This window comes from Vicugna pacos, chromosome 17, assembly GCF_048564905.1.
Source record: "Vicugna pacos chromosome 17, VicPac4, whole genome shotgun sequence".
Taxonomy (NCBI): domain Eukaryota; kingdom Metazoa; phylum Chordata; class Mammalia; order Artiodactyla; family Camelidae; genus Vicugna; species Vicugna pacos.
This window is the reverse complement of record NC_133003.1, coordinates 51,781,566-51,806,273: the sequence shown is the minus strand read 5'-3', so window position 1 is coordinate 51,806,273 and position 24,708 is coordinate 51,781,566. Positions and strand designations below refer to the sequence as shown.

The 24,708-nt window shown below is 59.7% G+C and overlaps 1 protein-coding gene across 1 annotated transcript in view; it reads left to right on the top strand.

Annotated features, from left to right (window-relative positions):
* Positions 1-1,735: 1,735 nt before the first annotated feature.
* The window catches only part of PLXND1 (plexin D1), a 49,017-nt gene continuing 26,044 nt past the window's right edge, over positions 1,736-24,708 (top strand). The window contains exons 1-8 of the mRNA XM_072941899.1: positions 1,736-3,225; positions 18,397-18,573; positions 21,122-21,253; positions 21,552-21,652; positions 21,746-21,875; positions 23,193-23,367; positions 23,481-23,589; positions 23,983-24,085. Coding sequence (XP_072798000.1) covers positions 1,909-3,225; positions 18,397-18,573; positions 21,122-21,253; positions 21,552-21,652; positions 21,746-21,875; positions 23,193-23,367; positions 23,481-23,589; positions 23,983-24,085 — 2,244 coding nt within the window. The 5' untranslated portion in view covers positions 1,736-1,908. The remainder of the gene's footprint in view (positions 3,226-18,396; positions 18,574-21,121; positions 21,254-21,551; positions 21,653-21,745; positions 21,876-23,192; positions 23,368-23,480; positions 23,590-23,982; positions 24,086-24,708) is intronic.

Below are 24,708 nucleotides of genomic sequence, written 5' to 3'. Positions count from 1 at the left end.
TGTTGAACACTCCTGGCTATCAAAGCAGTGGCCCAGCCGACAGAGGGCTTGGAAAAAGGCCCACGTGATGGGCAAGTGCTGATGGCAGGAAGGTGAGGGTGTTGGGGTGAGGGAAGTGGGGGACGGCTATAGGCCTGGCCTTTCCTGCCTACCCCGTGGGGCACAGAGAAACCCCCTGGCCTTCCTTCCTGGCCAGGTGGGGGCAGGTGAGGGAGGCCAGGCCACTGTCAGAGCCAGGACCATGGGCACCTGCCACGTGAGCCCCCTATTCTAAGAGGCCGTGGGGCCGGGGAGAGTTGGGGTGATGTTCGGAGCCAACAGACTTGTGAGCTCCGCATCCATCTCGGGTTAGTCCCTTCACCTCTGGGACCTCAGGCTCTGAATCTGTAAGGTGGGATAGTAGTCGTATCAGCCTCAGAGGGCAGCTGTGAGGAGAAAGGGAGTCAGGACACGTGAAGGGCTGGGCAGGGTGCCCGGCCGTGGCCAGACCCATGGATGCTGTCACCCAGGCTCTGTGTTCCTGTTCTGGTCGCTGCCTCCCTCGGCCCTGGTGCCTACCTGCTCCTCTCAGTTGAAAGGAGAAGCTGGCCCAGTGCCAGCTGGCCTGCGGCTGATCTTCCTCATCCTCCACTAAATCTGGGAGGATTTTAGGTCCTTCCAGAGTCCTGAATAAGATGGGTGGAGGATGGCTGGATCTCCAGAGGAGGCAACTGTGGGCCTCCTGGGGCCATCACGCCCCAGGACCAGCGCCTCACTCTGGGTGTTTTCCGGGCTCAGCACAGGCCTGGAAGAGTTACTCTCCACAGTCCCCTGATTTATATGTCTGACCCCTGAGCTCTGGTCTCTGTACCTGCCACTTGTCAAACCCCTTTTGGGGCTGCAGTTTGGGGGACAGATCGTGGGATCTGAGGGGGTGGTGCCACCTGTCCCGCTGACCCTAGGGGTGCCCAGGCCCTTGGGTCGAAGGCCTGGACAGTGCTCTGTGAAAGGGAGTGGAGTGTGAGGTGGGGAGGGGCTGGCGGGATTGTGGGGTTCAGGAAGGCAGAGAGGGAGAGGCGGGGGTGGACAGAGGTGGAGGAGATAGGAGGTCAGAGGGATGGAGAGAGAGACAGAGCGTCCGAAGGGGAGGCGCAGAGGGAGCCAGGAGAGACGACGGAGAGAGCCGGGGACAGAAGAGCAGGAGAGAAGCGGGAGAGAGAATAACGCGGAAAACTGGGCGGCTAGGGTGGCGGTGGGGGCAACACAGGGAGAAGGAGAACCGGAGACAGAGAAAAGGGGAGACAACACCCTCGGAGTTTGGGTTGGGGGGCGGGCCACGCAGACAGAGACAGGGAGACATAGAGACACACAGAGGAGAGAGAGACGGGAGAAAAGAGGAAGGAAAAAATAAAACAAGCCCGAGAGACAGGCCAAGTAGCCAAGAGGTGGAAAGAACTAAGGCAACCAGTGACGGAGGCAGAGGCAGCGCCGGGAAGGGAGCCTCGGGCCGCGGGCGCCTAGCGGGAGGGTCCTGGAGGGTGCGGGGCGGCGAGACCCACCGACAGCGGAGCGGGTGCCGGGCGGCCGGAGGACGGGGCGGGGCGGGGCGGGGCCGGCGGGCAGCCGGGGGCGGGGGCCCGGGGCGCGTGGGGAGGGGGGCCCGGGGCGGGAGGGGGCCCGGGGGCGGGGCGCGGCCGGGCGGGGCGCGGCGCGAGGGCGTGTCTGCAGCGGAGCCGCCCCCGCCCCGCCCCCGGGTTGCGCGGAGCGGCTGAGCCCGGCCGGGGCGCCGGGGCCGGGGGCGGCTGGCGCGGGCAGGAAGCGCCTCGCGGCCCGGGCCCGCCCCCCGCCTCCTGCCGCCTCCGGGCTCCCGGCTCCCGGCCGCGCCGCGCCCCATGCACTCGCCGCGCCGCGCAGCCCGCGCACGCCCGGATGGCTCGTCGCGCCGCGGGCGGCGCACCCCTTAGCGCCCGGGCCGCCGCGGCCAGCCCCCTGCGGCCGCGCCCGCCATTCCGGGCCCCGTCGTGCCCGCCGCTGCTGCTGCTGCTGCTCCTGGGGGCGGCGCGGGCCGGCGCCCTGGAGATCCAGCGCCGGTTCCCCTCGCCCACGCCCACCAACAACTTCGCCCTGGACGGCGCGGCGGGGACGGTGTACCTGGCGGCCGTCAACCGACTCTACCAGCTGTCGGGCGCCAACCTGAGCCTGGAGGCCGAGGCGGCCGTGGGCCCGGTGGCCGACAGCCCGCTGTGTCACGCCCCGCAGCTGCCTCAGGCCTCGTGCGAGCACCCGCGGCGTCTCACCGACAACTACAACAAGATCCTGCAACTGGACCCTAGCCAGGGCCTGGTGGTCGTGTGCGGTTCCATCTACCAGGGCTTCTGCCAGCTGCGTCGGCGGGGCAACATCTCGGCGGTGGCCGTGCACTTCCCGCCGGCCGCGCCGCCGGCGGAGCCGGTCACCGTGTTCCCCAGCATGCTGAACGTGGCGGCCAACCACCCGAACGCGTCCACCGTGGGGCTGGTCCTGCCCCCGCCCGCAGGCACCGGGGGCAGCCGCCTGCTCGTCGGCGCCACGTACACGGGCTACGGCAGCGCCTTCTTCCCGCGCAACCGCAGCCTGGAGGACCACCGCTTCGAGAACACGCCCGAGATCGCCATCCGCTCCCTGGATGCGCGCGGCGACCTGGCCAAGCTCTTCACCTTCGACCTCAACCCCTCCGACGACAACATCCTCAAGATCAAGCAGGGCGCCAAGGAGCAGCACAAGCTGGGCTTCGTGCGCGCCTTCCTGCACCCACCGGACCCGCAGCCAGGCGCCCAGTCCTACGCGTACCTGGCGCTCAACAGCGAGGCGCGCGCGGGTGACAAGGAAAGCCAGGCGCAGAGCCTGCTGGCGCGCATCTGCCTGCCCCGCGGCGCAGGCGGCGACGCCAAGAAGCTCACTGAGTCCTACATCCAACTTGGCTTGCAGTGCGCGGGCGGCGCGGGCCGCGGCGACCTCTACAGCCGCCTGGTGTCCGTCTTCCCCGCGGGCGAACTGCTCTTTGCGGTCTTCGAGCGGCCGCAGGGGGCCCCAGCGTCACGCACGACCCCCGCCGCGCTCTGTGCCTTCCGCTTCGCCGACGTGCAAGCCGCAATCCGCGCAGCGCGCACCGCCTGCTTCGTGGAGCCCGCACCCGACGTGGTGGCCGTGCTCGACAGCGTGGTGCAGGGCACCGGGCCGGCCTGCGAGCGCAAGCGCAACATCCAGGTACGCCCAGGTAGCGGGGGTGCCGGGGACCATCCCAGGGCGCCGGAGGAAGAGTGTGCGGGTAACTGGACAGGTTGTGCACTGAGCAGGTCGCAGGTGTGAGCGTGCGGGGGCCCAGATGTGCGTGCATGGGGACCCGACTGTGTACTCTGGGCTACAGGTTCATTTTCGGTATCTTAGGCATACTCGCGAGGGTACAGATGTCAGCGGAATGGGGGCACCGGCGTGAATATGGCCCAGGTGTGCGCTAGGTTACAGGTACTCACACCTAGGTGTTCATGAGGGGTCTGGGTTGTGGATGGGTACACAGATGTGCGCTGAAGAGAGCCAGAGGTTCATATACATCCCAGGTGTGCACGTGAGGGTCAAAAGAACGGGCTGAGCAAGTGAGTGCAGCGTCTGACCAAAGGTGTGTTCTAGGCTGGCTGTGTGAGCCCATCAGGACTGCTTTTGGGAGTTGGCACATATGTGTGCAGGTGTGGCAGGTGCGCAGGGAGGCATGCACCAGGGCCCTGCAGATGTGTGTAGGGGCTGGCAGCAAGATGTGTGCCCCACACTTGTGTGTCACTGAACTGGGACATGTACCAGACATGGGGGCTGCGGGGAAGGTAATAGCACTTGTGAAATGCTTCCTAAGCGTATCACATTGGTGTAACTCTAGGTTTTAACAACAGCCCTCTCAGGTAGGCTCTGTTCTCATCCTCATTTCACAGATGAAGAACCTGAGGCACAGAGAGGTTAAGTAACTTACTTAAGATCACACAGCCAAGAACTAGCAGAGATAGGATTTGAATCCAGGCTGAATGACCTCAGCATCTGTGATCTTAATGCCACCAAGCCTTTGCTGCCTTAACAGCCATGGAGCTCAGAGTGTATGTGTGTGTTGGAGGAGTCTCGGTGGCTGGGGTGGGGAGGTGCCGGTGCCGGGAGAGTGGAGGGAGTTGAGCAGGACCTTGTGCAGCACCGGGGAGGCCCATGGAGCTCACGAGGGAATGAGAGCCAGGTGTAGGGCCAAAGGCAGCTGGGTGGGTAAAGGGCCCAGGTGTCTGGGGTTGGGCAGGGGTGAGGGGTGCCAGGTTGGGGGATTGGGGTGTGAGTTGATCTTGGGGGGGATGTGACACAGGGGTGCAGGAGGGAATTTTGTGTGGTTCCACTTAAGGAAGCCCATCAGCAAGGGGTGACTTCTTCAGGGGGCCCTGGGAGGAAGGTCTCTGTGCCTTGTCCACACTCTCCATCCCGGGCTGAGTCTGGGGAGTTTGTTTCAACCCCAGCCTTGGCCACTCCCCTTGGAAGCCTCAATCTCTCCCTCAGCAAAATGCAGAACTCAGCCTTCCCGTGGGGATTACAGAGCTCTCCTTGGGACCAGATCCCCAATGGCCCTGCCCCATCTTTTCTGCATGATCCTCAGGCCCTGGCAAGAAGCTCATGAGATTCATTATCCTCTGTGGGTGTGCCCAACACTGGGGCTTTGAGAAAACACAGATTCCTTCGCCTGCAGCTGGGCCCCTGCACTGCCCACCACCCGGCTGGCTAGCTGCCCTGAAGTAGAGGTCGCGGTGGGTGAGCAGGGCACACTGGCCCTGGAGCGGCTCTGCCACCCGCCGGGGGCCGCCCAGCACCGTGGTTGGGACATCCACCGTTCCCCGCCCCCTCAAGAGCCACATCCCAGCACTGGCTGTGTTTTGTGGCACAAGCTTTTGTTTCCAGGGGTCTCAGGGCTGGAGGAGGTGAATGGGGAGTCAGCCCCTGCTTGATGGAGGGGAGACCTTGTCGGCAGGGCCGAGGTTGGGTCAGCCCCTGGGGCCTTCTTTGGACCTTTCCAGGCCTGTGTGTCCATCCAGGCCCTTGGTGTGAGGCGATCTGTGGGATTCCTCAGGCCACCGCGGTCTCCCTTCCCCCTCTGGCAGGAACCGTCCTGATTCCCACGGTCCCTCGTCCCCAGCCTGGCCTGGTGCAGTGACTCACTCTGCTGAAGGGGGCCGGGGCTTCCCTTTCCTTAGGGGGCAGGGCCTCTCCAGGGACACAGTCTTAGGGAGAGAGTGGCCAACGGCCTCCTCCCCACCCCAAGGTGGGGTGGATCCTGGCCCTCCTTGGCCACCCTCCCTGCATCCTCCCTCCTCCCCTCCCCTGTGCCTGGCTGTGGGCACAGGCCAGTGCTGCTGAGCAGTATCTCCCAGAAGTGTCCAAGGCCTCAGGTCTGGACCCCTAACAGCCTCTGGTTGCGGGGTGGGTGGGTGATGGTTACTCGTGCTCCAGGCTGTTGTCAGCTACAGGCTAAGAACTTGGACTCTGCACCCTGGGTTAAATCCTACTCTGTCACTTCCCAGCTGTATGACCTTGACAAGTGACTTAACTGCTCTTAGCCTCAGTTTCCACGTCTGTAAAGTGGGGACAATGAAAACACATCTCTACGGACTGCTAAGGACTGAATGAATTAGCTAACGTAAAGCACTTGCACCTGGCACGTCACGAGTGCCTTGTAGATGCCCGCTGCTCTTGTTCTTATTGACCCAGGAGCCTTATTAGCACAGGTCTGGGCTTGGTCCTGGACAGCAAATAGTGAGTGACCTATTTGGTTTGTCCTGCAACAGTAAAGACCCCACCTCTAGCCCCAGATGGAAGCCTCAGTAAACATTTCTTAAGCCCCTCCTGTGTGCCCAGCCCTGTGCTAGGCTCTGAGGACCAATGGTGATTCCCTCAGTTTCTGCTCTCGGGGATTGTGCACATGGCCAGGCACTTACAGCCCAGAAGGATGGGTGCTGTGATGGGAGGCCCGGGTAGAGGGAGCCCAGAGAGGGGCGTCCAGGCCTCTGGGGGACGTGGTAGCAAAGCAGAGGCGATGGATGAGCAGGAGCCGGCCCTGTGAAGCTGGCAGGAGGAAAGGTCCAGGCAAAGGGAACAGCCTTTGCAAAGGCCTGGAGGTAGGAAACAGCAAGGCAGGCTGGGGCAGTGAAAGGTGGCCAGTGTGGCTGGGGCCGGGGGTGAAGGGGTAGGCAGGGGGCATGAGTGGGGGCGGGGGAGGAGGGTAGGCCTGCGGTGTGGATGCGAGTGCAGGTAGGCCATGTTGTGAAGTCAGGACCGGGTCCTGGGGACATGGGGAGCCATGCAGGGGTCTAGCCACAGAAGTGATCTGATCTGAACCAGCACCTCAGTTTCCTCCTCTGTAGAGTGGGACCAGTCATCCTAGCGCCGACCTCACGGGACTGCGGGAGGGAGTACCACAGGTGAGCAGCTAGTAGGTGCCCTGCACAGGCGTTTGCAATGACTCTGATCGTTTTCAATATAAGCAGTTTGGAAAGCCCTTAGGTGGCTGATGAGAAGGAAAGATGAAAGACGGGGGAGTCGGTGGGAAGCTGGTGCTACCTTCCAGGCGAGAGATTCACTTCTTCATTTGCAAGTATTTTTTGAGCGCCTACTGTATGCCAGGCTCTGTGGCGGGTACTGGGGGCGGCCGGCCAGGCCCATGCTCAGGGAATGTGGCGGGCCGGTCCGAGGGCGCGGAGGGAAGCCAGGGCTTTGGGACAGATTGGGAGGCCGGGGTGTAGCCCGAGAGGTAGGGGCGGACGGGATAGAGGAGAAGGGAGCCGCCCAGTCTGGCCCAGCATTGGGAGTTGGGGTAGGGGTGCAACGGGGTGCTACTGGGAAAGTGGGTGAGTGTGGTTGGGGGCGGGGGTGAGTACTGGGGCCTGGAATCCCCTTTCCTTCCAGCCCCATCTGGCCAGACTTCTTCAGCACCAGATGGCTGGTGGGGATGGACATGGGGGACAGGACCCTGCCCTTCCTTCTCTTCTCCAGGGATATCTGACCCCCAAGCAGGGCGGCTCAGCGAGGCCTCTGGAAACCAGCCTTGTGCTTTTGCTCCACAGCCCCAGCCGGGGCGGTCTTGGGTATCTCCCCGCCCTGCAGGCTCTGTCCCCTGCTCTCCACCTTAAAGACGGTGAAGGCGCTGGAAACCTTTCCCCCGCAGCCTTCAGAGGGCCTCCACTTTGTCCCTAATTGTTTCTGGCGTATTTGGGGCCTTTGGCCTATTTTGAGAGAGAAAGTGAGTGAGAAAATCAGCCACCATTGTGTGTGGCTTGGGTCCCTTTCTTTAATTCACGTACGAGGTGAAAGTGAGTTGGGAAGTTGGCGTGTGGTGTCGGTGGGGAAACTGAGGCACAGGCCCACCCAGGAAGGTGAGGGTAGTCCGACTCCCTTCCTCAAGTCTTTCTCCTCAACCTATGAATGACCATAATGTTTGCACTTTTAAATTGAAAGGAAAACTGACAGGGAAATGTTAATGTTTTATTTTCAAGGTGTCTTTTTATAGTCAAGGTGGAGAAAAAACCCTCAGGCGGTTTTAAACTGGCATGTGGTGGGTGGGTGTCAAGAAGGCGTTTTCTGAACCAATTTAGGGGCTGAAATGCTGGGTGGAGGTGGAGGGAGCCAGGTTCCAAGATGGGCTTTCAGTTTGGAGTTGGGCTGGGGGCGGGGAGTGAACTCCCCGTGGCCGAGGGTATGAGCAGAGATACTTGTGCGACTTAGGAGAAGGGGATTCTGGCAAGATTGGCCAGGACGACCTTCTAGCCTAGAGAGACCGACAGGTCTTGGGCCAGGAGACGGTTGACGTTCCTCCCTACCCTGGGAATGTCATCAGTCTTGACTGCCAGGTACAGGAGGGTAAGCAGTGTGACCCAGGGTGAGTCATTTGCCTCCTCTGGGCCTCATGCTTTCTCACTGTAAAATGGGACAGCGTCTCCTTCTGAGGATGTGGGCAGATTGAAATCTCACATGAACTGCCCAGGAAACAGCAGGTAGAGGTGTAGTACCAGGAGAAAAAAAAAAAAAGAAAAGTGTGCTCAGTCTGTGGAACAGCCAGGGGGTCAGGAAGCGCTCAGAGGAGGGAGGGTTGGGCCCTTGGAGGAGATGGGACAGAACCAGGTCCTGAAGGTGAGCTGGTGTGTTTGGTGCCTCCCAGCCGAGCTCAGGGGTGGGGGAGGCACAGAGAGCGGGCCTGGCGTTGCTGCTGTGATGGTGCAGACGCTGAGCATCTGGTGGACCTGAGGGGTGTGTGGACGGTGGGGTGGGTGCCCTCTCTCCAGGCCTGAATAATAGCCATCACCGAGCTCTCAGTTCTGAGCAGGGATGCTGTGCGATCCCTTCACAAGCACCAGTGCATTTGATCTTGCGGCACCCTCACCCCCCACCCTGTGAGGCAGGAAGCACTGTTATCCCCAGTTTAGAGGTGGGGAAACTGAGGCCCAGGGTCTCACAGCTGGTTAACAGAAGTAGGGGGCTGCAGACTGGCTGTGGAGTCCCCCCTGGCTGAAGGCTGGTGTTAGCTGTGGACTCTCAGCTGGGGGTCCTGCAGTGACCCACATCCCATGGAGATTTGGGCGGGGCCCTTTGTACAAAACCACCTCTGTGATGGCACCTCCACGCAGGCGTGGAAGCTGGGAGCTGCCGCTGCAGTAACTCAGCTCCCAAGCCGGGTGAGGCTGACTAGGGCTTCTGCAGAGGCCGGCCCAGAAGTTGGGGGCTGGGGCTGATTGGGCCTCTTGAGGGAGGCAGGGAGGCAGGGAGGCACCTAGTTGTGTTCATCTCTGAAAAGTGATTGGGAGCTCCCAGGCCCTTTGGGTGCGAGAATGAGAGATGTAATCAGTTTGAATGACTTGACAAGTCGCTTTCAACACGGACCCCCGCCCTGACCATGCTGGGTCCTGGGGCTTGGCAGGCCACCTCCGGGACAGCACCTCACTGTCCAGCATTTGCTAGGAGGGTGGAGAGTTTGTCATGGTCTGGCCACGCCCACAGTTAAGCCTGTCACACCCAGGCATGCCCAGGTTGAACCCTGGCGCCAACTCCCTGGATTCAAATCCTAGCACTGCACCTTCCTAGCTGTGGCCTCCGGCAAGTCGCTTACCTTCTCTGGGCCTCCATTTCCCCATCTGTAAAGTGGGCTCAGCACAGACAAGAACAGGGCAGCCTGGCGTTCGGCGGACGCTGCGTGTGCGGCGGCCGCTGCAGAAACACCCTGTACAGGAGTCTCTGCCCGCTGCCATGGCTGCTGGTTTTCACGGAGGGTAAGGAGACAGGCCGGGTTCCGGTTCTGGTTGCTAGAGGGTGGAGAACGGACACCGTGTATACGGAAGACCGCATGAGGCCTGAGCCCCTGGGGGGCATAATGGGTCCCTTCCCCTTTCTGGACCTCAGTTTCCCAGTCTGAGTTGGGCTGTGGGGTGGCAAGAAAGCCCTCACTCTGTCTCCAGAACAGCTTCCATCAGCATTGTTATTTTACTGTTGTTTTTTCCTGGGAACTTATTCTGTGTTGGGCACTTTGCAAAAACACTTTACATATAGTGTGTATCTTTTAGACACCCCCAAAATGGAATGGGGTGACTGCTATCCCTAGTCTACAGAAAGGGGAAACAGAGGCCCAGAGAGGATAAGTGACTTGCCTGAGGTCACATAGGGGTCAAAGGTGGAGCAGGTGTCTGGCTGCAGGGCCTGTGCTCATCACCTTTGCTCCTCAGTTCCTCTGAGAACACTGACCGAAGGGGTGTGAGCCACAGGGGCCTTCGAGTTCACAGTGGGAAGGGGTGAATGGGACCATTTGAAAGGTAAAGAAACTGAGACTCATGGATCTTCCCCTGCTATGGCTGCTGTGGGGTGTAGTGAGATCCTGCCAGTGAGGCCTGCAGAGCTGCTGAGCCCCATGCCCAGCATGTCCCAGGCTGGGGCCGGCCCCCCTGGTACTGGGCTCCTGTGCCCCAGGTCTGCAGCCATCTCCACCTTTGCCCGCCAGAGCCCAGACCTCCTGGGACACATCTCGTGTCAGTCTGTGCTGCTGGTGGAGGGTTCTCTGGAGTGTGGCAGGGAGGGGGCTCAGCTGTGTTACATGGCAGCCCCTCGAAACCGATGAATCAGACCCCACCCCTTCCTCCAGGAGCCCCCAGACCATCAACAAGGAGATAACGACAGAAAATATACCGTAGCCGGAACTGCTCACTGACAAGCCTCGTCTGAGGGAGTCAGGGAAGGCTTCCTGGAGGAGGGGGACGTTGGAGCAGGACTTTGACAGATGGGGCTGGGGAAGGCATTCCAGGCAGAAGACACAGTAGGAGCAAAGGCCCAGAGATATGGTAGAACATGGTTTGGGTAGCAGGCAGAGATGAAGCTGAGAGTATGTGAGGTCTAGGGTGCAGGCCAAGGATTTGGACGCTGCCCTGTGGGCTGTGGGGAGCCGGCAAGGCCTTGAGGGAAGAGTGAGACATAGTGATCTGGTTTTACAAGGGACCTTGTGGCTGCTGGCCCCACAGTAGTCCTGCCAGGTGCTGGCTGGAGCAGGAGGCTCTCTCCCAGAGCCCCCACTGTGGCTGGACCAGGTGACTCCCGAGGGCCTCTCCAGCTCTGCCGGCGGTGTGGGGATTGCCATGGAAACCAGCTGGTCCCCATGTGGGGACAGGCCCAGAAAGTCTCCTGGCACCAGCCACGTGGATTTGGATCCTGGCTACCCCCAGAGCTCGGCCGTTCTCTTCTTTCCAAAGCCCGTGCTGGGCCAGGGCCGAACCCAGCAGGCCTCCCGGAAGGGCCCCTGCACCGCCCACTCCCGCTGATACTCGATGCCACTGAGATCTGCCGAGATCTGCCCGGCCAGCAAGGCTCGCCCCGCCCAGCCCACCATCCTTTCCTCTGAAACACGATAAATCACGCGCTGCGGGGAGGAAGCTCGCAGCTCCATTACGAGGCCCAGCGGGGCCCCAGGGGCGTTAATCATGGAGTGCTCTCTGCTCTGATCGGTAAATAATGGGGGGGTTGTGGGCAGAGGCCTTGAGGTGGAGGCGGGCCGGGAAAGGAGCTGAACAGGGATCGCTGGTCACCTCTGCCCACTGTGCCCCTCTCAGAGCTCGTCTGCCATCTGTATTTGGGGTGATTGAGCCCACTAGAAGTGGCCAGAGCCTTGATAGGCCTCAGTTTCCCCAGCCTGCAACACAGGGCCTTTCCAGCCCCCGGCAGCTATTGGCAGCGCCCGACAGAGCAGTGGGTGGAGGGACTGTGGGTTAGGACGAGGATTCTCGAGCCAGCCTGCCTAGGACTGCTCATGTCTGACTGTTCTGGCTGTGTGACCCAGGGCAAGTCATGTCACCTCTCTGTGCCTCAGTTTCCTTGGCTGTAAAGTAGCAGTAACTTATGAGGGTACAGTGAGAGTTAAATGAGGTTGTACAGGCAGAGGGCTCTGCACAAAGTAAACTGTGGCTACTTATTGTGTGTTGTTGATTCTTCTGTGTTGTTACTATAAAGCTGTCCCTTCCCAACTTGGGGATGATCTCTGAACTGGCACATGAGCAGCTAGAGAAAGGGCCCCTGTCGCCTCAATGTCCAGCACAGGGGACCCTGCCCAGAGATGTTTGCTGAGGGCCCCTGGGCTGTGGCCACAAGCTGTTGTAAGAGGACTCTGGCACTGAGGCCAGCACTCCCAGGGGGCCGCGAGAAGGGTGTGAGTTCCAGTCCCCAGGGCCCCTCAGCCCAGAGGAGGAAGTCCGAATTTCCCCAGGAGAGGCAGCTGTGCTCTCAGCTACTCCTGCCTGCGTCCCTTCAGGGGAAAAAGCTGGGACTGAAATGTTCCAGGGTGAGGAGGGGCTGGCGCTGTGGCTCTGCCACCCGCCCCCGCCCCGTTAGAGCTGGCGGGAGGGAGCGGCTGTTCCCCGGCCAGGGAAGAGTCCCGCTGCCCATCCCACACTGTGCTCCTCTGGGACCGAGGGGGAGGGCTGGAAGCGGGGCCAGGCTGGGCCGGAATGAGAAGCAGCTCCGAGAAGGGGGAGCTGGGTGTCTGGGGGCCGCGTCCAGCTAACAAAACAACGGCTGCTTGAGTCAGCGGCCACAGCAGCCGTTCCCAGGCCGGCCTTGAGCAGAGCACGCCCCGGCCCGAGCGCCCAGCTCCCTGCTCCCCGTCCCCCTGTCAGGGCAGTGCTGCGGATCCAGCCTCAGATGCTGGACCTCGGGGAGTGGTGGAGTGGCTGGTCCTGGGGGCCCTCCCATCCTCGGGTGTCCCCGAGCCTCTGCCCGACAGCCTGCGGAGCTAATTGGGAACATTTGTTGAACATCTGCAGTGCTTGGTACTGAGGGCTGCTGTAAGCTGAATCTCTATGGTGCGTGCAGGGATTGTCCCCATTTTATAGGTAAGAAGACTGAGGCTCAGTGAGGACTGGCTAACCCACAGTGAGTTAAGAGCTATGAGACTTGGCATATCAGGAGCCTCATTTCCTCTGTTAAATGGGAACACAATGAGGGTATGTGCTCTTTGCTTGAGCCCAGCAGGTCTTCTGTGCAGCCAGGGCTCAGACCTCAGCCTGGGGGCTGTCCCTCCCTGCTGTGTTCGGCTGGGCAGCTTGACCAGGAGTGCTAATTGTGGGTGGGTGGATGCATCATGCTCAGAGTGGCCTGGCTGGCAGGTTCACACGGTCCTTCCAGGTGGTGCCCAGCTGGGCCAGGTGACCTCTGTTACCGGGGGCTGGGCGATCTACTTCCTCCAGGTAGGGGCTAGGGGAACCGAGGCAGGTCTCTGAAGCTTTGGAAGGGTCTGCCCAAGCTGTTGCGTCCATTGCTTGATTGGTTGGTTGGCTTTTCCTGCCCGATTTAGGCAGCCTGGGATCAGGGAGGGAATTACTGTGCTGTGTGTCCTGAGGAAGCCTCTGCCCCTCTCTGTGCCTTGGTTTCCCCAAAGCACTGCTTTCCCCTCCAGCTCAGAGCCAGGCCTCCTGACTTGTTCTCTGGCCTGGTTGGCCATTGTCTCCCTCCTTTGCCCCGCTGCTGCCCCTCCGGGAAGTGAGCGTCTTGATCACTTGGGAGGCGCTGGTATTTCCTTTCTTGGCAGCCGGCGGCTTCCTCCTTGGTGTGGGGGCCGTTGCCAGAGGCCCCCCCAGAGCCGAGTCTGTCCTGTCCCCTCCAAGGGCTGGCACACAGTCGGCCATTTCCATGCCTCAGTGGAGGGGTCAGCCCGGTGGAGCCACAGCCCTGTAGCTGCTGTCTCGGGCTGGAGTGGGATGGAGGAGTTTGGGTTTGGAGTCACAGGTGTGGTTTCAAATCTGGACCTGACCTGTGCCCTTGGGGACCTGGAAAACACTTCCCTCTTCAACCTCAGAGCTTTGGACCAGGGTTGGGGGGAGGGTTACTCACCTGGGAAGCGACAAGCTGGCAGAATTTAGTGCCCTTTTGTCTAGGCCTGGCTTCTGAGGCCTCCCGAAGACTGTCAGACCCTGATACTCCCCTGCCAGGTGCTGCTGGCTCACTCTTCTCCTGTCCCATCTGGGGCCTTCTCCTGGCCCCTCCATGCCTGTCCACGCTGAGGGATAGGAGCTGGCCGGGACAGGGATGGAGAGAAGCCACAGAGGGCAGGCCAGATCGAGCAGGGCCTTGAGGGCCCAGGCGCAGTTAGTCTTTACGTTGAGGGCACTGGGGATCTGTTGAAGGCTCTTGAGCTGTGGGTGGCTTATAACCTGCTTTGCATTTTTCTTTTTTTTTTATAAACGTTTTAATTTGAAATAATTTTAGATTTACAGGGAAGTATAAAAGCTAGTACATCCTCCACCCTCCGTTTTCCCCATTGCTAAGAGCATACATTTGTCAAAACTAAGAAACCAACGTTGGTCCTTTACTCTCAACAAAACTCCAGCCTTTGCTCCACGAATGTCCTTTTTCCTTTTCCAGGATCCCACGTTGCATGCAGTGCTTTGCTGCTGTGCCAGGTGACTGGGAGGGGCTCAGCTCAGCCCCCGCCCCCTCCCCATGCGGTGAGCGGCACACCCCAAAGTCTGCTTAACACCCAAAAGTGATCATGTACTTTCAGCTTCTCGGTAGTGAAATCTCTCTTTCCTGGGTTCAGGGTTCGATAACAGTCAAACACTTGAGGCAGGAAAGTGCGGTCACTTCCCAAGCACAGGGCCCCAGCAGCCGGTGCCGCCTGCATCTGGGACGGAACCACTGGGGCTGTAGCCTGCTGCTGATGCCTCACCCTCCTTGGAATGCCACCTGCGGTGGGACTGAGGTTTGGTGGGGTCTGTGGGCAGGAGGCGGGAGGCCTGAGGAGCCAGGCTTTTGAAGCCCCTGCTCCATCTGGCTTCCTGGGGAGAGAAAGTCGACACAATTATAGTTGGTAGTGAAATCAATATGTCAGAGTTTTAATGGGAGAGTGGGCAGAGCTGAGCTTTGGCCCCAGGAGGCAGCCAGCTGGAGAGGGAGAGGGTATCCTGCTCCTAGAAGAGAGCTGAGACCAGCAGCTGCTCCTTGCTCATTCCATTTTAGAGAGGAATAAACTGAGGTTCTTGGAGGAGCCAAAAGTAGCAGCCAGGTGCTGCCTGGCCCTGGACATTTACCTCAACTATGTTGCCACACACACAGTAGACATACAGTTGACCCATACTTCTTCGGTTCTCCAGCACCCAGCATGGCAGTGTTACTCTCAATATTTCTGCTTGGAAAGGAAGCAGCTGAATACAGGCATTCACACTTTAGTCAAAATTAGTTTCATTTCTTTAGTAAACACTCCCACAAGCACAGTCTCCACCCTGGAGAAGCTCACGCACATGCCACTATGATAAAGGAAAGTGGTGATCAGCACGGTGCTATCACAGAGGAGGGGAGGGCTGGTTTTTTTTTTTTTTTTTTTTGGAGTCGCATCTTGAAGGCTGGCTAAAGACTTGCTGCCTGGGCATGCCTGGCAAAGGGCACAGCGTGGGTCAAGACAGTGGGGACTGGAGAGCCAGGAGAAATGTGAGTGGCTCGGAGGTGTGGGAAGAGAACTGGCTGCTGAAGGAACAACATTATGAAGGTTCAGGCACCCTAGTAGGGAAGTGTGGCCACATTTGAGAAACTGTGTAGACTGGTGTGGTCAAAGCAGAGGATGGGGCAGGAGGCAGATCTTGGAGGCCTCGGATGCCAGGACTGACCCCGAGGACAGCCAAGAGCCAGCGACGAGTTTCACAGCAGGGAGGGGCTCACCAGCCTCATGCTTGGGCAGGTGGTCCTTGTGGATCAGCGGAGGTTGCCACGAGAGGCCAGCCCTCCCCCTGCTCTCTGGGGAATGTGTGTTGAAAGACCAAGGCTGAGTGAGGCTTGAAGGCAGGCCGGTGCTCATGGAGGAATTTCAAGCAGTGTCACACGGTCAGGGTGATATTTGGGCCTTGGAGCTGATTGCCCCTGGAGACCGAGTTCAGCTGAGGCCACACTAGGACGGCTGCCGGATCCCCCGAGCCCACTGTCCCCTGTCCTGCGTCCCCCCACAGGGGAGGCCTTTCCCTCCCGCCCCGTGGGCGTGTGTCCGGCCTCTGTTTCGTTGAGTCAGTTGCAGCCTTGTGATTTCCCCTGGTGGTTGGGAGTCAGCTTCCCCTCAGAGCACAGATCGTGCAGAGCAGCCAATGGGTTACTTCTCCTTTAAAAAATTTTTTTAAATTTTATTTTTAGGATAAGGAAAAAAAAAAGTTGGAGGAAAGGCTTTTTAGAGAATTCCTTCGGTGCAGAATTAATGACTGTGCGCGTCAGGGCGGGCAGACCAGAGCCGAGTCCCAGTCCGCTCCAGCCCACAAATCACCCTGATCTGGGCGCCGGGTCTGGCTGTTCCCAGCACCCGCGACTCTGGCTGCCTAGGAACTCCCATCACAGAGCCCAGGACAGAAAACCCCAAAGGTGTCAACGTGGGGCCTGCCAGGTTTCCCCCTCCTGCCTTCCCTCAACTCCCAGAGCTCAAGGAGGAAGCTCCTGCTCCCTGGGCGAGGGTTTACAATTGTAATTTTAAAATAGCATATTAGTTAATGACGCAAGTCATCCATATTCAGTAGAGAAAAGTTATACAGCCCCTGGGAAAAGTGTCCTCATGGCAGGACTCGGGCCCAGGCGCCCGCTTTCCTGGCTGCTCGCTGGGGGAGCCACCTCACCTCTTCCCTACAGCTGCAGGACTGCTGGGGTTGGGCCCAAGCCTGGGGGAGCAGCTGGGGAGAGGGGTCAGCACCCACTGTCCAGGGCCGTCCCCCAACTCGGGCACAGCGATGAACACAGAGGATGAAGTCAGGCAGAGTAGGCCTGAAGCTGAAAGACAGTCTGGGCACTGGAGCTCCAGGCAAAGAAAACAGCATGAGCAAAGGCCCTGGGGCAGGACCCAGCTTGGAACGTTTGAGGAACAGAAGTGAGGCCGAGGCCGGTGTGGCTGGAGTGGAGGAGTGAGGGCAAGGAGGATGTCGGATGGCCTCCGAAGGTGCCAGGGACCTATAGGAAGGTTTAGGATTCAGGGTTTGTTCTCAGTATGGTGTCAACCATCAGAGGGTTTTAAGCAGGGGGGACCTATCTTTAAAGGGTCACTTGGTGGCTACGTTAAGGGGAAAATATAGAGGGCAAGAGCCGGCCCAGAGAAGAGGGGCCCAGGAGAGCCTCCTAGGTGAGAGGATGGTGCCTGAAGGTGGTTCGAGGCAGGCAAGTTAGAAAGCTTTTGAGGCAGCATGATTTGTCCTAAATTCCACTTCATGATTTTAGTGACATTCATGTCTGGAACAGCGAAGCATCAGTGCACACTTCTGCAGCATGTACCGTGGGCCACGCTCTATGCAGGCACTTTATGATGAGCTGTCTTGCCCGAGTGCCTGTGAGGGATGTGCTCTGCATGCACCCACTTTACAGATGAGTAAACCGAGGCTCCCAGGAATGAAGTGACTGGCTTGGGTCGCCCCTGGCCACCCTGCAGAAGGCCACCTGGTCATCAGTTGTGGCCCAGGGCACTGACCAGCCCCACCCCGTCTCTGGGCTCAGGCTCAGCTGTGTTTGTTTTCCCAGAGATGAAGGAGCCAGTTTGGATGGTTTGCTTTTGGAAACTCGCTGAGATTTTGTGCAGAATCCACACAGGCACGTTGTCAGTGGGTTTGGTTTGCAAAAAGTACGGCTAAGGGAAAATAACCTCTCTCTAGTGGTACCTTAAAGTGGTACCTCTTGGGTGTCTGATGCTGCACTCTGGTGGCCTTCTGCTCGGAGCCTCCAATGCCCACATCCTGGCGTCTGCGGGGTGGGAGTGGGGGCTGAGGCGTGGGCTCCAGTCTGCTGCCCGCTCAGCCCTGGTGGCACAGCATTTGCCGCTGGTGACCCTGAGCGGCCCATGTTTCCTCTGAGCCTCATTCTCCCCGTCTGTGACATGGGACCTCAGGGAGTCAGTGCACAGGCCTGGTCAGTTCCCTGAAGATGTGGCCTGTGACTGTGTTTGCTGTCGTGACTGTTACTGTAATGTGTGTGCGCCAGTTTTACCAGAATGGCCCCATGACAGCCTGTGACTTCTCTCAGCCAGACGTCTTTCTTCATAATCACTACAGATTTGTGGGGTCGCCAGCGGGTGGGGCGGCTCTCCTGGATGACGTGCTCAGTCCTAGGGGACACTGAGGTTGTGTCCCTGCTATCCTCTCTTCTAAACCACCCCGTGTCTTGTCATCCTTGTGGATTTGCAGTTATCTTCTCAAAGGCACTTCCTGGAGGCCTATGTTGTATTTGCGCAAACTGCAGGAGGAAAATTTGAAAAGACGAGCGAAACTCAGGGAAAGATGGGAAAGGTGGTCTCAAGTCCAGGGAACTGCCATTGTCCCGCTCCCGTGAGGTGAGGCTGATGTGGCTGGTGGGGCTGTGCATTTGGACACATTTGGCCTCAGTTTGCCCACCTGTAATGTGGGCAGATTAGGGGGATGTGTGTTGGGGAAGGAGAGAGGGGCTTCAGTTTGGGGAGGCCTCAGCCTGGATCTGATGAGCCGCTGGGAATTGGCAGGGGAGGTGCTGGGTTCAGATCAGGGGCCTGGGAGGAGGAAGCCCGTGGTTGCTGTGGAGACACAGCAGGGACAGGAAGGTCACCTCTTGGGTGTCAGCAGGTGGGGTGAGGCAGAGGTTGGCCTCACCGGCCCTTCTTGCCTCCCTCACACGACTCCCCTTGTCCAGTTCCTATGAATCAGAAAAGTCATCCCCTGGGATGGCTCCGTGACTAAGGCCGAGGGCAAGGGTTGATCTGGGGTCAGAGACAGGGTCCTGCTTGTGTTTGGGCCTGAGCCCAGAGCTGGGCATTAAAAGCAGGAGTATGGCTTTAAAGCTCTGGGGCCTGAGACCCCAGCCGGCCGTGTGGACAGGGAGCCAGAGAAGGTTCTGGAGCCGAGGTCTGACGTGCTCTCTGTCTCGCAGCTGCAGCCGGAGCAGCTGGACTGCGGGGCTGCCCACCTGCAACACCCGCTGTCCATCGTGCAGCCCCTGAAGGCCACGCCCGTGTTCCGAGCCCCGGGCCTGTCGTCCGTGGCCGTGGCCAGCGTGGGCAGCTACACGGTAGTCTTCCTGGGCACAGTCAGCGGGCGGCTGCTGAAGGTAGGCCTGGGGCTGGGGGCGCCTGGCGGGGCCGGGGGGCTGGGGAGGGCCCAGGCCGGGCCCGGCTGGACACGAGCCTCAGCAGGGCCGGTGCTAGCCTCCATCCTTTCCTGCTGGCCTAGCGTTCATGGTTTGTAAGGCATTTTCCACACCTGTTTCTCACACTTGCTCACAACAGCAAGTGTCCGGTGGAGCAGAGGGACCCCGGCTGAGAGAGGGCCCTGCTGTCAGGTCTCCGGGACCTGGGTTTTGCAGCAGGGCAGATCTTAGTTCAAGTTAATGGGCTCTGCCACTTGCTGGCTATTTGACCTTGGGCACCGAACTTTCTCTCTCCCAGTTTTGGTTTCCCCATCTGTTAGGGGCTGCAGGTGTGGCCTCTGGAAACCGTTGTTGGGCTTTGACGGGGGAGGGAGGAGAGGGGAGGCCACAGCCTAGCGTGTGGGGGCCACCCGCCCATGTCCTCCTCCACCCTGCTGGCCGCCTCTGCAGATCCCCCCACCTCCAGCCAAGGTGACTGGTTTCTGGAGGGAGTGGTGCCCGCCCTGAGATGCTGAGAGCTGGGAAGGGGTGAGAGGAACCTGGTTTCCCCACTAAGGGGCCCTGGAGTGAGGGCATGGACCGGCCCCCGCCTACCTCCCGCTCCGGCCTGTCAGAGCATCCGTGGCCTGGCAGGGCTCCCACGTGCACCAGGGCCTGGCCTAATTGATTCAGAGCCAATAATCCAAGTCCCTCAGCTGCCCGAGCAGATGCTGCAGGCTGGGGGTGTGCAGTGGGGGTCAGAGTCCCAGCCCGCCTGGCCCCTAGACCCTGGCTGGCCCACTGACATCTCTGGGGAGATGCCAGGCGTGGGAGCAGGAAGGGGGTTCCTCAGCCTTCAAAGCTTCCATTGAGGGTCCGCAGACAGTGGGGCTTGTGTTTTGGGGTCAGATACTTGGATGCGGATCCTGGCTCCTCCCTTCCCAGCTGTGTGACATAGGGCGGTTTCTTCCCTGTCCGAGCCTCCGTTTCCTCATCTGCCCAGGCACCTCCCCCACTCCCTGCCTGTGAAGCTGCAGTTATTGGGCACCACTGTCTACACAGCCTTAACAGGCATGTCACAGGCATCATCTTGTTTAATTCTCACATCCCTTTGAGGGAGGCAGAGCCACTCATCCCCTTTCACAGATGAGGACACTGAGAGGAGGATGACTGCCCCAAAGTCACACAGTGAGAGCTGGGGTTGAGTTCAGGTTCCGTTGGCCCAGAGGCCCACCCCACCCCTCAACCTGGACCCCTTCACCCGCCTCCCTGTGCTGCGCCATGTCGTCTCCCATCTGCTCTCAGATCGTAGCACCCAGCCCAGCCCTTGATGTGCTCAGTCAACTTCTGAAGGACTGGAAATGAACTGAGTGTCTGCTGGATGCCAGGGGTCGGGGTGGGGCCGAGCTGCCTGGGGCAGACTCTGCCAAGAGGCCACTGGGGACGAGGGGGTTCTCAGGCGTGTGTGGAAGCTTTTCTGTTGGAGAAATGGGGAGGATGGATCTTGGCCCAAGGGGGAAAGGGAGATATTCCAGGGGGGCACTGCATGGGAAAAGGCCTGGGGGCTGGAATGCTGAATTGGGTGTAGTGATGAGGCTGGCAGAGTAGGTTGGGGTGGATTGTCAGTGCCTTGAATGCCAGAACAAGCTGATCCCGTCAGCAGGAAGCACCCCTAAGGGGTCAGAGCCCACAGAGGAGGGCTGGGCGGCGGGAGGGCCCAGGGAGGCAGCCAGACCACTGGTCCCAGCTCAGGGCTTAGCGGGGCCTTGACCAGGCAGCGTGTCAGGAATGTGAGGCCAGTGGGAGAAGAGCAGTTTGATGAGACTCTGATGGGTGTTGTCGGTTCTCAGGGTGGACAGGCCGAGGGGCCCTCAGGCAGAGAAGCTTCCAGGCCCCTCTCGTCCTGCTCCTTCTCCTGCCTGCTCGTTGGACCCCACACCCCAGCCCCACCTTGGGCTCTGGGGGGTCAGAGTCCTCAGCTTGCCTCATGACCCTGGGACAGCTTCATTTTAGGACTCTTGCCAAGTCCTTTGGCTTCTCTGGGCCTCAGTTTCCTCATCCATAAAATGGGCGTGAGAGAGGAGGAATGAGATGGGGGCCCAGGGCCTCTCCTGGGCCCAGCTCTGTCAGTGCCTGGCCTCTGTCTTCTCCTGTAGGGCACCCCTCAGTCGTGGGGGACAGGTACCATCCTCTGTCCCATTAGCTCAGAGAGGGGAAGGGACTGGGACAACTGGTACATTTGTACAGCTTGGAAACATCAAAGCCAGAATTCACACCCAAGTCCCTGCTTGTCAACACAGTGCCCAACAGCCTCTCAGACGTGTTCACAGGGAGGGCAGTCCTGGTGGGGGACAGCAGAGGCACAAGTGTAGAGGCCAGACCCATTGCCCTTACCCTTCTGACTTCCCACCAGTTCTGGAAGGGCCCAGTAGAGGAGAGGGAGGCTGAGACCCTACGCCCAGGTCAGGCCGGTGTTTGGCCTCCCCCTGCCGTGAGCCCCATCCCCTGATGGCCATCCTCTTCCCCCCAGATCAACCTGAATGAGAGCATGCAGGTGGTGAGCAGGAGGGTGGTGACGGTGGCCTATGGGGAGCCCGTGCACCACGTCATGCAGTTTGACCCCGCAGACCCTGGGTACCTCTATCTGATGACGTCCTACCAGGTAAGGCCCGATCCTGGACCTGATGAGGCCCCAGGCCGAGCTGAGCCCTCTTGCTGGTCTTGCCTTTGGCACCTGCTGCTCCTCCTGCCAGGAACGCCTCCTCCCCTACCCCTGGTCTGCTCACCTGTCACCTCCTGATGCAGACATCACCTCTGCAGGGAAGCCTTGTTTCCCTGTGTTTCCCCCCCATTATAGCCTCGAGCCTCAGTTTCCTCAGCCTCCCATGGCCCTCACCATGCTGACTCCCCAGGCGGAGGCTGGCAGCCCCACTGAGCTGGGCCCTCGCCTCTGCCTCCAGATGGCCAGGGTGAAAGTCGCTGCGTGCGCCGTGCACACCACCTGTGGGGACTGCGTGGGTGCGGCCGACGCCTACTGTGGCTGGTGCGCCCTGGAAACCCGGTGAGGCCCTGGGGCAGGGCAGGGGCTGGGCCCGGGAGGCCATGGGGGTGGGGGAGCCCCCCCCGGGTTCTGACCTGCGCCCTGCCGCCCCAGGTGCACCCTGCAGCAGGACTGCGCCAACTCCAGCCAGCCGCATTTCTGGACCAGTGCCAGCGAGGGCCCCGGCCGCTGTCCCACCATGACCGTCCTGCCGGCCGAGATCGACGTGCACCAGGAGTACCCGGTGAGTGTCGGGGATATGGGTGGAGAGCTGCCCTTCACCTGATACCCAAACCCTGAGGAGTGGAGACTCCTGCCCATGACGCCCTGGGGACCTGGAGGCAAATGATGAAAACAGTGAGGATGACTGGAGGCTCTTGATTAACATCCCTGAAGGTTTTACGGATGAGGAGACTGAGGCTCAGAGCAGTAAAATGACTTGCTCAAGGTCAAGGCTAGGGAGTGACAAAGCTGGGATTTGAATTCAAGTGAGTGGGCTTCAGAGTGCCAGGAGGGAAGGGGCAGGCTGTGGGAGGGGAGTCCCCCCACCTCACGTCCTACCTTTCCGGCCCTTGCACAAGGGAGGGGCCACCAAGTGCCAGGTTGCTGCTTCTCATGCTGAGAAACAGATGGATCTGCAGCGTTGGAGCAAGTAGCTCCCCCCTCGCCCACATCCAGGAGCGCCTAGAGCTGCCCAAACCTCTGCTTCCCTCTAGCCGGCCAAGGGGAAGGTTCTAGTCCCCGGCAGGGGCAGGGGCTGGCGGACAGACAGGCTCAGGTCCCCCCCAGCCCTGCCCTCAGTGACGTCTCTGAGGCTCGTGTCCTCATCTGTCACTTGGTAGGAGATGATGGTTCTGATGTCTCAGACAGGGCCTGGGCTCCTCTGTGCCCCACTCCCCATTTACTTGTCTCTGAGTCCTGTACTCACCTTGTCTGGTCAGGCAGACCGGCCAGAGGTTTATCCATCTGTTCATTCATTTATCATTCATCAAATATATTATTGAGCACCTACTATGTACCATGCACAGTTCTAGACGTGGAGACATAGCAGTAAACAAGACAAACCCCAGCCCTTGAGGCGCTGACACACTTATCCGGGAGAGAACAGCAAGATAAAATGTCCAGATGGTGATAAATACTGTGGAGAAAACGCAGAGCAGAGAGAGGGGTAGAGAAGAGTTGGGGGAGGCGCTGACATTTTAGAACAGGTTGGGGTCAGGGGCTCACTGCAAAGGTGACATCCGAGCAGAGATAAGAAGTAGGTGAGCCAAGATGAGGATCTGGGCAGAGGGAACTGCCAGTGCAAAGGCCCTGAGGTAGGAACAAGATTCGCAATTTGAGAGAGTATTAGGGGATGGGGTCTGAGGTCGTGGGGGCCAGATCATGCAGTGCATCTTTGGCTACTGTAAGATGATCAGCTTTGTTTTGCACATGGGGAAACTGAGGCCCAGAAGGTCACTTATAGGCTGCAGCCCTCTGGCCTGAAGTTGCAGGGTGGGGGTGGGGCTGTGAGGGAAGTGGCCTGTCCCCCCACCCCCAGCTAAGGGTCCCTGGCCTCCAGGGTATGATCCTGCAGATCTCAGGGAGCCTGCCCAGCCTCAGCGGCATGGAGATGGCCTGTGACTATGGAAACATCCGCACTGTGGCCCGGGTCCCAGGCCCTGCCTTTGGACACCAGATCGCCTACTGCAACCTCCTTCCAAGGGACCAGTTCCCACCCTTCCCGCCCCACCAAGGTAAGCACTTCACTCCCCAAGCCGTGGGGAGTCCTGATATCACGGTCTCTGATGTCAATGGAGACCCCTGCCCCCTTTCTCCTTCTCTCCCTGGCTTCCCGGCTCCATTCCAGACCACGTGACCGTGGAGATGTCGGTGCGAGTCAACGGGCAGAACATCGTCAGGGCCAGTTTCGCCATCTACGACTGCAGCCGCGTGGGACAAGTGTACCCACACACGGCGTGAGTGCTGCGGGGCTTGCTTCCCGGGGGTGGGAGGAGGTTTTGCTCCTGGGGAGGCCTTTGGGAGAAAAATGACGGTGTCCTTGAGGCAGACGGGACCCTTGGTTGTTCACCCGCCAGCTCATTTGTGCAACAAACTTGTGTCACCCAGTCCGTGGCCTCTGTGAGCACTCAGACTAGTAGAAGTGCTTTGACTACACTTAATATAGTCTCCTAATGGCCCTGCTTGCCTATTTCCTCCTTGCATACCTCTTGCAGCCGGGGGCTCACTACCTTACAAAGTGCCCAGCCCCTCTCGGCAGCTCTGATGATGAGAAAGACCTTCTTCTCCCGTTCTGGGGTCTGCACCCTGGTTTGGAAGTCAGGTAGCTGAGGGCCCCCTTTGTCTTCCAGCTGCACCAGCTGCCTGTCAGCACAATGGCCCTGTTTCTGGTGCACCCAGCAGCACACCTGCGTCTCCAACCAGTCTCGGTGTGAGGCCTCACCAAATCCCACGGTAAGCCAGGCCCGGGGGATGCCCTCTGCCTCCACTGTTCCTTTTTTCCCCCATTTAATATGTTGAGAACATTTCCATGTCGTTAAATTCTCTTCCTCGGCACCAGATTTAACAGCCATGCCAGGCTCATCACATCACGGTGCATTTAACCAGTCCCCTGTTGTTGGACATCTTGCTCACTTCCCCGTTTGTTTTTGCATTCTGATTCGTCCGGGGCGCTGTGCATGGCCTGGATCATTCCCCGAAGACCAGTTCTTCACAATAGCATTTTGGAGTGAAAGCCTGGCCATGTTTTTACACTTTCTCCTCGGACCCCCAGAAAGCCTGAGCCAGTTTATACTTCTTGTTGCAGGAGCCCCCTTTCTGCACATGGTGCTAGTTTTCAGTTTTACCCTCAACGTTCTCAGCAACCCTTGCAGGTCGGGGACTACGAGACTTAGGCCTTGAATCCGAGCGCCTCTGGCTTGGAGCCAGTGTCCTCCCCACATGTCCGGGGCCGGGGGTGCCGCGGCTCTTCCTGCGTGGAGAGGGCCAGCGGCCTCCGGAACCACACCTTCCCAAGTCCTTGTGCTGGTCCGGGTCCTTGTCTTGTTGGGTGGGATCGTGATCCCACCCAGTGCTCC